This window comes from Aquarana catesbeiana, linkage group LG02 (assembly GCF_042186555.1).
Source record: "Aquarana catesbeiana isolate 2022-GZ linkage group LG02, ASM4218655v1, whole genome shotgun sequence".
NCBI lineage: Eukaryota > Metazoa > Chordata > Amphibia > Anura > Ranidae > Aquarana > Aquarana catesbeiana.
The window spans coordinates 53,832,914-53,844,941 of NC_133325.1; the positions used below are offsets into that span (position 1 = coordinate 53,832,914).

Sequence of the window (12,028 nt, forward strand, 5' to 3'; positions counted from 1 at the left end):
GCGTTTTCCCTCTATCCTCCCCTATATTGATACAAGCTAGTTTACCCAGTTAATGTATTCTCCCATTGCAGATACATCACATGTCTTCTCCTGAAGAGTGGCTTAAAGCCGTGAAACGCGTCGAGCTACCAGATGTCGTGTACTTCAATTACACGCCCATTAAGATATGTACTCATATATACAATGGTTATTGTGATAGGAATCAGAAAGACCACAGACCGTGCAGGTGCTATCTTGCAATACGTGTAAATCCAATCTAGAATGTTGGTGGATTCCTTAATCTTATCATGTGCTTAATGTTTATAAATATGTTATTACCAGATATTACTATTTCAGAAATTGGCACTCTGGAAGTGTGCATTTCTATGTATATAAAATGTAATGTATGTAAACAAGTATCTATGTATTATTAAATACTTTACTATCCACCATTCTATTCATTTTCTTACAATGGGCTTCATATAAAATCCCACCTTTTTTGTTGCATTTTTGCTGCTTTTCTTGCTGCATTTTGGCTCCTTTTCCTACCATCTGAATGTCGCAGCTGAAATCGAGACTCTTCAGACCATTCAACATTTTTCCAATCTTCTATTGTCCAATTTCGGTGAGCCTGTGCGAATTGTAGCCTCAGTTTCCCGTTCTTAGCTGACAGGAGTGGCGCCCGGTGTGGTCTTTTGCTTCTGTAGCCCATCTGCTTCAAGGTCTGCCCATTCTCCTCTGACCTCTGACATCAACAAGGCATTTTTGTCCACACAACTGCCACTCACTGAATATTTTCTCTTTTTTGGACCATTCTCTGTAAACCCGAGAGATGGTTGTGCATGAAAATCCCAGTAGATCAGCAGTTTTTGAAACACTCAGACCAGTCTATCTGGCACCAACAATCATGCCACGTTCAAAGTCACTTAAATCCTCATTTCTTCTCTATTCTGAGGCTCGGTTTAAACTTCAGCAAGTTGTCTTCACCACATCTAGATGCCTAAATGCATTGAGTTTATGCCATGTGATTGGCTGATTAGCAATTGTTACCAAGCAATTGAACAGGTGTACCTAATAAAGTGGCCGGTGAGTGTATATCTTGAGTAGCTGCCCAGTAGTGATCAGGGAACCCAAGCCTGGTAGAAGACAGGACAAGATGTCAGCGGCCTTGGAAAGAGCACTGAAAGGGAGTGTGGATTTTGCAATGGTGGAGGAGTGCACAGTAGAGGATAAAAGCCATAATACATAGCTCCCTACTGTCCCTGATTTGGAGGGACTGTCCCTGATTTGGGGCAATATCCCTCTGTCCCTCTTTCCTCCTCATTTGTCCCTCATTTTGGTCTGATCTATATAGTTCTATATAAAGTGCACTTTTTATCTTTCAAAAAGTGTTAAACCTTTCACCTGATTTCTAAATTGCTGCATTTGTAAATTCCAAAAGCCAATATAAAGGAATAGTAGTGGTATAAAAAAGCACTTGTGGGTTTAACCAATCTTGTTTTTTTGTACAATTCTCCTTTAAGGGGGCGTGGCAAGGGGTGTGTCCTATGCCTGCATACTTTTGCTGATAGGTGTCCCTCATTCCCATCTCAAAAAGTTGGGAGGTGTGCATAATATGCTGTGAATATTTGAATATTGTGATGAGGGTCCACCTACCCTGCTAGCAGCAATGTTCTGGTTTACCCTGGTTCTTTTCAGTCTGGGTGTTCTATTTATTGTTTTATGTGGAAGCAAAAATGTTACTTTAGGCTAACTGCTTTCACCTTTACTATATATATTTAAGAAACCATAAAAAAGGTTTTGCATGCATGTAAAACGAGTAACTGGGTATGCTCTTCATCAGGGTGTGTCTAACATTAGGAAGCGATGGGCATTTAGGCCTGAAAGTATGCAACTTTAGCATACTATTAGCATTTATTCATAAGAAGCCACAATGAGAACACACGTGTCTTACACAAGCCAGGAGTAAGTGAAGTAATTTCATGGATATCTGGAGAACTTCCAGGCTCATCAGCTCCTATAAAATTTATTGTCTCCAAACCAGTTCTATGACATTCTTCAAAGGATACGACGGCAAGTGAGTCAAATTTTCCATTCCTACAAGTACAAACCGGACCTATCCCTACAATTTCTCCACATCTTTGTCAGTGTCAATTCAGAGATCAATAAATTATTTGTAAGTCTCCTGGTTTTTTTCTTTATGTTTTCATACAGATTCCGCTTGGTTCTAACAGACTGGGATTGCCTCTCTCTTATATTCCTGCTCTGAATTTCCCTGCATGAATTCAAGAAGAGCGGAGGTAGATCAAAATTTGGCCAAAGTGTAAATTCTTCATTTTTGCCTTTTGAGGTGCCTAAAGCAAATCTAATGCAAAATTTTTTTTGTCCCATTTTGTTTAGAGTGGTGGATAGTTAAAACCCCTGGCAAGTGTTTGAGCCATCAGTAGGAGAGTTTCAAAAACAAATGTTCTGCTTCGATCTAGAAAGTAGTGGATAGGACTATGTGAGGCCAGGTGATGACTGACAAGTTAAAGGCTTCTGAATCAGCAGTGGCACACCACACCTCCTGCAATATTTTTTTTATCCCACTTACATGAAAGTGGCAACTCTGCTCTCAATTCAGGAGCAGTGCCGCATTGTTGCCAACTGTCACGTACCTGTACGCAGAGCCCAGGATGAGGAGAGTGGCCTTTTGCAGAGTTCCCGCCCGAGCACCCTTGGAAGTTCAGACAGGGTCTGCAGGGGGATGGAAGGGTACAGACATTGGAGACTGGAACTTGGGGTACAGCCGGTGGTTCACAGTGGATTCACAAAGTCCAGTTTTAAGCTGAGTCACATGCCGGGTCTTGTAACAGCTGAGAAAGAAGGCACCGAATCATAGAAAGGATCAGAGCCAGGAATGAGCAGAGGCCGGGAATGAGCAGGCAGTAAGGTATAGACCGATGGACAGAATATTGGACAGAAGTCCAGGCTGAGGTTGGTAACAGAGATAGGCAGCGGACACAAGCTGACAAGGGTAACCTGAAAGCAGGTCAGGTGGAAGCCAGGTCAATAACAGGGTCAGCATAAGTATCAGGATCAGGAACACAGGAGCAAGACTGAAAACCATTAACCACTTGCCTACTGGGAACTTTCACCCCCTTCCTGACCAGGCCAATTTTCTGTCACACTTTGAATGACAATTGAGCGGTCATGCAGCACTTTCCCCAAACTAAATTTTTAGCATTTTTTTTCACACAAATAGACCATTCTTTTAGTGGTATTTATTCACAACTGGGTTTTTTATTTTTTGCTAAATAAATTAATAAAGACCGAAATGTTTGAAATAAAAAAACAAAACTTTGTCATAGTTTGTTATAAAATTTTGCAAACAGGTAATTTTTCTCCTTCACTGATGTGTGCTAATGAGGCTGCAATGATGGGCACTGATAGGCTGCACTGATGGGCACTGATGAGGCGGCACTGATGAGGTGACACTGATGGGCCTTAATGGGCACTGATAGGCTGCACTGGTGGGCACTGATGAGGAGGCACTGATAGGTGGCACTGATGGGCACTGATAGGCGGCACTGATGGGCACTGATAGGCGGCACTGATGGGCACTGATAGGCGGCACTGATGGGCACTGGTAGGCGGCATTGATAGGTGACACTGATGAGGAGGCACTGATAGGCACTGATTGGCAGCACTGATGGGACTGCACTGATAATCAGTGCCATAAATATCCCTTTAACAGAAGCTGGTTATCAGCTCTCTTATCTTTTCCTCTCCTCATGCTGTCAGCGTGAGGAAAGAAGTGCCGATAACTGGATCCTGTTTACATCCGTGATCAGCTGTGATTGGACACAGTTGAGCACGTGGTAAGGAGCCACCGATTGGCTCTTTACCTCAATCTGTGATCATCAGTGTCCGGAGCATGAAGGCGCGTGTGGTGGGCACGATCACAGGGCGCCGTCATATGCCGGCATTCCAGAACTAGCCATTCAGCTATGGCACAGTCGGCAAGTGGTAATAATCTTGTGCAGAGCTCAGGTTTAAATAGTCCGCTTGGCAGTAGTGGACATACCTGCCTGTCTGCGTGTGTGTGTGCTCGTGCACAGGCACATTAGCCTTACAGCTGGAACAATATTCTTGACTCCAAATCATCAGAGGGAACTGCAAAAGGTAGACTTCATCATCAGCATTTTGTAAATGTGGGACTTTACATGTGACTAGGAAAACTGTAAGAGCAGATGCAGTTGTTTTCCAAAGGGAGGCCATAGTTTAACCACTTGACCTCCGAAAGATTTACCCCCCTTTATGACCAGGACATTTTTTGCGATACGGCACTGCGTTATTTTAACTGACAATTACGCGGTCATGCAACGCTGTACCCAAATTAAATTTATGTTTATTTTCTTCCCACAAATAGAGCTTTCTTTTGGTGGTATTTGATCACCACTGGGTTTGTTATTTTTTGTGCTACAAAAAAAGAACGTCAATTTTGATAAAAAAAAAAAAACAAAAGAAAAAACAATATTTTTTACATTCTGCTATAAAACATATCCCATAAAAAAATGTAAAAAATCTAATTTCCTATTAGGCCAATATTCTGCTACATATTTTTGGTAAAAAAAAATCCCAATTAGCGTATATTGATTGGTTTGCGCAAATGTTACAATGTCTACAAACTATGGGATAAATACTGGAATGTCTATTTATTTATTTACTTTTTTTATACTAGTAATGGCAGCGATCAGTAACTTATAGTGGGACTGCAATATTGCGGTGGACAGTCTGACACTAACTGACACTTTGTGGAAACCAGTGACACTAATACAGTGCTAAACATATGCACTGTTACTGCACTAATGACACTGGCAGGGAAGGGGTTAACACCAGGGGCGATCAAAGGGTTAAATGTGTGCCTAACCAGTGTTTATGTGTACTGTGTGTCCTTCTTTTACTAAGGGAGGTGGTGGATTTTATTCCCTGCTTTGCAGGGACACAAAATCCATCACTTTCCTCCTGTCAGAACGGAGTTCTGCCTTGTTTACATAGGCAGAGCTCCATTCTGTGTCACTCCTCGCCGATCAGTGGGTGCCAGCAGACATCCATTGGCCGGCACCCGCCGATCGGATTGTGCTGTGTCAAATCACAGCACAGCTGCTGCGCCGCACGTGCCCTACAAGGAAGTGCCAGATCACATACTAGATATGTGCTCTGGCACAGGAGAGCCGCTCTGCTGCCGTATAGGTAAGTTAGGTGGTCGGCAAGCGGTTAAAGTATATCTGCAGACAGCATATTTTATTCTTGTTTTGGATAGACTTGGAAAAGAACAACTTTTTTTTTTTTTGTGCTATCTGTGTCCCATCAGTGAAATATCTCTTCCTGTCACATACACACAACAGGAAGGGAGAGAATTTATGCCCCGTACACACAATCGGTAATTCCGCCAGCAAAAGTCCGATGTGAGCTTTTGGTCGGGAATTGCTTCATCGGACTTTTGCTGGCGAAATTTCCGCCAGCAAAAGATTGAGAGCAGGTTCTCTATTTTTCCGACGATTGCGATCGGAAATTCCTCGCAAATTTCTACGCATGCTTGGAAACAGTTCGATGCACGCTCGGAAGCATTGAACTTCATTTTCTCGGCTCGTCGTAGTGTTGTACGTCACCGCGTTCTTGACGGTCGAAAGTTCAGAGAACTTTTGTGTGACCGTGTGTATGCAAGCCAAGCTTGAGCGAAATTCCGTCGGAAAAACCATCCAAGATTTTTCCAACGGAAATTCTGATCGTGTGTACGCGGCATTAGACACTAATCTTTGAATAATTGTTCCATTGTAAGATTTCCCCTCTCTTCCTGTTTCAGTGAAAACTCAATATTTTCCCTGACCTCCAGTCCCCATGATGTTAGTCTCTAGGACAAATAGACAATCAAACACAAAATGTGATGTCACCAAAAACAGTGTAATGACCTGGAACAATAAAGGTGATTGGATGGTCACTGTGAAAGATGATAGCAATATTAGACTCATAGCTTGGCATCCCAAAAGGGATATAGCCTGGCACTGCTCCAAAGAACCAAGGAGACACCCTATTGAGTAGCTCAACTTTATCACTCCAAATTGCCTTTTGGTGCGACTGTGGTCATGTAGGTAACCTCTACCATACTCTTTTGTCTTACAAGAGTCTCACGAACTTCTGGAACCAAGTGGTTGGCCTAATCTCCTCCGTTATCCTAATTCCTTCTAACCCAGCCTTGGCCATTCTAAATTTAGAAATTGAAAACGTTCCGCCTAATTTTCGCTTCATAGTAGCCCATATACTGATGACATCCAGAACCATAATAACCAGACACGGGAAGAAAGACTTTGCCCCTAATCCATCCGAAGTGGTTACTTCTATCATTCTTACTTATGAATATAAAAAAATCTTATCGTTGAGAGCTGGTATGATAGATAAGTTTGAAAAGCCGTGGTCCTCCTGGGTAAATACTTAATACAGTAAAACCTTGGTTTGAGAGTAACTTGGTTTAAGAGCGTTTTGCAAGACAAGCAACATTTTTAAATAAATTTTGACTTGATATACAAGCAATGTCTTGAAATACAAGTAGCGTCATGTCACAACCGAGCATAAAAGAGAGGAGAGGCGCCTCTGAGTATAAATGAGAGGAGAGGCGCCTCTGAGCAGGGGCGTAACTACCACCATAGCGACCCATGCGGGCGCTATGGGGCCCGCAGCTGAGTGGGGCCCAGTGAGGATAAGAGCACCGCCGGCACAATCTCCCAGCCAGGGGAAGAGAGAGGAAAGGAAGAGGCGAGCTGTCCGTATCAGCAGAGAGCTGAATTGCCCGATGTAAGAGCTTTCATTAGAACTTCCAGTGTTCCCAGGGCTCACGTCACATAGCTCCACCTTTTGGCCCGGTGCCTTTGATAGACAGAACGCTGATCCAATGCGGGACATGTGACGTCATCAAAGGCGTCGGGCCAAGAGGTGGGGCTATGTGACGATGAGCCCCGGGAAGACGGGAAATTCAAATGAAAGCTATTACAGCGGGCAATCCCGCTCTCTGCTGATCTGGGTGGCTTGCCTCTTCCTCTACATAGGTGGGGCTGTATGGGGCACAGGCAGACCAGGCTGTATGGGGCACAGGTCACGCTGTATGGGGCACAGGTCACGCTGTATGTAACACAGGTCACGCTGCATTGACACTAGGGCAGCTGTGGGGGGGGGGCTGTTTGCAGGGGGGCCCCATACAACATTTTGCTATGGGGCCCTGCTATTTCTAGTTACGCCCATGCCTCTGAGTATAAAGGAGAGGAGAGGCGCCTCTTCTCTTTTATACTCTGGAGCTCCTGCTGGATTTTGCTTTTAATCCCCTTGTGGAAGCTGCCAATTGTGGATGGACATTTTATGGTTACACAACCTTTGTTACACAACATTGCTATAATCTTTTTATATGGACTATAAACTAAAGAACCTATGAACAAATGGTTGTGGAACGAATCATCTGAGTTTTCATTATTTCTTATGGGAAAATTAGCTTTGATATACAAGTGCTTTGGATTACAAGCATGTTTCCGGAAACAAATTATGCTCACAATCCAAGGTTTTACTGTAATGTAGATATTGTCACTGTCATTGAATTTCTTTGAGTTCCGTACTATATTGCTTAAACCTCACGCATTTCATGATTTATCCAGACTGTTGCTGTACCTGATGTATTTTACATACTGTCCTATATAATGTTATTTTCTTGTTTGATATTTTGTACACTATTGTCTCACTTTGTACGTATGTATAACAGTGGCGGCTGACAACCTTCCCCCCCACCCCCGGCCCGCGGCGCGGGTCCAAGAAAGCCCCACCCCCACCCATCAGGCAGCCAGCACCTACCCAATCTAAGGCTGGGGCTGTAGTCTCCTCTCCTCCTCGGGTGCAGGCAGCGGCTTCGGTGTCCGCTCCTCCCGCGTCTCCTGTCTGTTCTCCAAAGCATCAGGCAATCCAATAGGACCGCCTGACGCTTTGGCCAATCAGGAAACAGGTCTCACGGCCTGCCTCCTGATTGGCGGCGAGGAACGTTAGTGTGAAAACTAGCGAAAAACTATTGTCACACAATTGGGTGGGATCGGGCGCACTCTCTGCGCCCCCCGAGCCCACCCTTTTTTGAAGCCTATTAGAGACTTTGGCTCTAATCACGTGCTTCAAAAAACACGCCATAGGAATTCATGCGGTGTCCTGAAAAAGGGCCGGGCGCATGGATAGGAAGGCGGAGGCAGGGATAGGGGGAGCGGCGCCCGTGCGCCCTCAATGCATGGACCTCCACTGATGTATAACCTAAAAAAACGTATTGAACAAAGAACCAGGGAGTATCTGATGGATACACAAAAGAAAGAGAAATGGGGGGGGGGGGCTATTGAGTGTGCTACACCCCCATTTCTCTTACTAGGAGAGGGTTTATCTTGCTAGCAGGGACACCGGCAGATTTGGCAGGGGCTCTAACCCTTTCCCTCCTCTATCCAGAGCTAAAAACTGGATTTGGATCCACCATAAACCTGTTTTTATATACCTGCAATAGATCTTTAAAAATGAACTCGTTCAGAGGTGAATAAAACAGAGGTTTCACTTTAAGACCCGGCAATTTCCGTCTATTTCCATTTACAGTGACAGATGACAGCCATTCACTTACCTTTATAAAGACAGTAAATCTGTAAACTACTGGAAATTCTGTCCCTGGTTTCCTTGTAATGGCTTTGTAGGCTTCCTGCCACAGGCTGCATCAGAGGACAGATACTTGATGAAGTCAATCACAGTACTGATATTAAGCAACAAAGTCCTTGTCCCCGGTGTGTGTACACTCACTACACATCCTCGTACAGACACGAGAAGGTGGAGCTCTATGTCAGTCATTCAATTTAATTATAGGTGAATGATCAACTTCTATGTTTATGCAGAGCTGTTGGACACTGCGCAACCTTGTCTGCGAAAGTTCACTGTCCTCCGGAGCTCACTGGGATGGGAGGTAGGTCCTCTCTATAATTCTCTTTATATATTCATTCTTAAAATACTGACAGCTGTGATTGGAAACAGTCCCAGATCTTGCAGATTTGCCTTGAGAAACTGTCATCTTTGACAATTACCCCCAGTCTTATTCATCACCAGCCTCACCACAGAAGTCATTTTTTTTATTCTTAGCACCGATAAATGTTGATTGGGCTTTTGCAGTTAATATTTCAATTCAAAATTTGTTAAAGGAATGCATTTGAAAAGCCGAAAGTTTTTTTTTTGTTTTTTTTTTACAGATTATTAAAGTAATTTTAATCTCACAACATAATCCTTTTTTATTTTTTCGTAAAATAAGATTACATTAATAATAATTATATTTAAATAATACAGCAGTTTGGAGGCAGGCTACTTTATATCTTAATGACCCTGGCACTGTGTCTTCTCACACTTCGCTATGGGGGAACCCTTTTTTATCACACCTAGGCTTCCTACCGGATCTGCAGATCTGGGCTAGGTACGGGGTTCCGGACATTGCGACACAATGGGGGTTATTTACGAAAGGCAAACCCACTTTGCACTACAAGTGCAAACTACAAGTGCAAAGTGCACTTGAAATTGCACTGAAAGTGCACTTGGAAGTGCAATCATCGTAGATCCGAGGGGGACATGCAAGGAAAATAAAAAACAGGATTTTAGCTTGCACATGATTGGATAATAAAATCAGCAGAGCTTCCCCTTATTTCAGATCTACCCCTCAGATTTACAGCGGCTGCACTTCCAAATGCACTTTCAGTGCAATTCCAAGTGCACTTTGCACTTGTAGTGCAAAGTGGATTTGCCTTTTGTAAATAACCCTCAGTATGCCTGAGGGACATCTTCTCTCGTTTGTAGAGTTGAATCGTCAATCTCGGCTTCCTAACTGAATGTTCTTCTGGTTTTTACAGCTTAGGCATGCTGTTCAAGCGCAATTTCCTGTCCCTGTGGTGAAAAGAAAGATACGGCTGCACATCACCAACACGATCCAACATCAATTTATTGATACATAAGAGTCATAATGGCTGCCACCAAGACAAGGACACAGGAGAGGTGACGCGTTTCACACTTGACTAGTGTTTCTTCAGGTTTTGAAGAAGCACTAGTCAAGTGTGAAACGCGTCACCTATCCTGTGTCCTTGTCTTGGTCGCAGTCATTATGACTCTTATGTATCAATAAATCGATGTTGGATCGTTTTGGTGGTGTGCAGCCGTATCTTTCTATTCTATTACTTGGTGGTGAGCCGTGACTTGCATGTAGCCCATCCTGATCTATCGGATTGATATCACCTGGAGCAGAGTCATTCTTCTCTAGATTTCCCTGACCCTGTGGTGCTTGCTACTCATTCAATAGAGAAACTTCCCATAGCAAAAAATATAGACAGGACCCTTTCGTCTATTTACCTCAACTTACATGTAAGGATACTGCTATGATGACAACAGTGTTTAGAGCAGCCTTTTTCAACCAGGGTGCCCAGGCACCCTGGGGTGCCTTGAGGTTTCTTCAGGGGTGTCTTGGCAAAATGCCCTAAAATTGGATACATACTAGCCAGCGTGTGGATGAAGGCTACCTTTTTAGTTACACTAATTCACAGGTTTTTATTGTGCACCATTACAACCATCTAACTGCCAGTGTCCCAATGATCAATGGAATCATCAGTTGATAAGACGGAGGTCAGATGCTTGCATAGCATACTTGTTTGACTCTCCCCTGCACCTCTCCATCAACGTTGGGATCACATTAGCTGAATGACGGAGAAGAGAAACATGTGCAAAACTATATTTGCTTTGAAAGAATAAATCACCTCTAACATTGGGTGTCCTACTTGGACTTGTGAGTGTTGCTGCATTGTGTAAAACTATTACAAAAGCTTTTACATTTTAGAATGGGGTGCCTCGAGGCTGTTCATAATTTTTAAAGGGTGCCTCGAGATTGTCCATAATTTTTAAAGGGTGCCTTGAATGAAAAAAGGTTGAGAAACACTGTTTTAGAGCTTGTGAGCCGGGACATAACAACCTTGACAGAGGAGGATTGGAGTGAGGGTCTTCAACAGTATATTCCGCTCATGTTCTTGGCCAGAGACCACTTTGTTCAATTAAAACTTCTGCACAGAGTGTATTACACATCCCAAAGATTATCATCTATCTATCCTAATGTAGACGATATTTGTCCCAAGTGAAGGCAGTCAGTGGGGAATTTTATTCACATGGTATGGGCATGTCCGCTCATACAACCACTTAATTCTTCTTTTGGGTATTACTGACAACCTACCGACTAATAAGCACAACAAAACTATACATTTTCTATGCTGTATACTATGCCAGGAAAGTTATCCTGTCCAAGTGGAAGATGCCAAATCCTCCTTTGATCTCAGCATAGAAATCTCTATAAATGCAACTCTGCCTTTGAATATGTTGACCTATATGGGACGTAATTGTCCAAAGAAGTATGGTCCTCCTGGGTACAGGCTGGGCATTTCACAATATGATATGGCTGGTGGGCCTTTCTTTGGCTATCCCATATATCATAGGCATTTTATAATCCCCCATTCCCTCACGTTCTAGTATTTGGCTATGCCTAATGGGTTGATTTGCCTCTGTCTATCCCTGGTCTCCTCCCTCCACATTCCCCCCCCCCTTGTTTCCTTCTTTATGGATCCAGTCCTGGGCAAATGGTGTGCTACTATTTTCCCTATTTCCTTTTCTTTCCCACTTCCCTACTGTGGTCTCAATAAGTGATGGGATGGAGGTGCAGAGGCAGCCCCTCTATATCTATATATTTTGCTGTATACATAGAGTATTAACGTAGAGCTATTGTGGTGATAACGGCTTCCTGAAGGCATGGGTAGAACTGTTGTTTAGCCCTTTTCTACTTATATGTATGTATGATATCTCTTCTACCAGTAAGCTTGTATGCATTAGGTCCCTTTCACAGGATCGGACCGTTCAGGTCCGCCTGTCAGTTTTGACGGCGGACCTGAACGGGCGCTCCATGTTAGTCTATGGAGCGGCGGATGTCAGCGGAGACATG

At 43.5% G+C, this 12,028-nt stretch overlaps 2 protein-coding genes across 6 annotated transcripts in view; one reads left to right on the forward strand and one right to left on the reverse strand.

Annotated features, from left to right (window-relative positions):
• The window catches only part of FCHSD2 (FCH and double SH3 domains 2), a 375,255-nt gene extending 366,459 nt beyond the window's left edge, over positions 1-8,796 (reverse strand). For all 3 annotated transcript variants that reach the window (XM_073612907.1, XM_073612906.1, XM_073612905.1), the window contains exon 1: positions 8,648-8,796. The gene's annotated coding sequence lies outside the window, so the exon portion shown is untranslated. The remainder of the gene's footprint in view (positions 1-8,647) is intronic.
• Positions 8,789-12,028, forward strand: part of LOC141126878 (P2Y purinoceptor 2-like) — a 52,880-nt gene continuing 49,640 nt past the window's right edge. For 2 of the 3 annotated variants that reach the window (XM_073612912.1, XM_073612911.1), the window contains exon 1: positions 8,824-8,980. Coding sequence is in view for 1 of the 3 variants with exons in the window: in XM_073612909.1 (XP_073469010.1) it covers positions 8,901-8,980 (80 nt within the window). In the remaining 2 variants the exon portion in view is untranslated. Of the gene's footprint in view, positions 8,981-12,028 lie in introns of all 3 variants that reach the window. The other variant, XM_073612909.1, reaches the window with a different exon arrangement.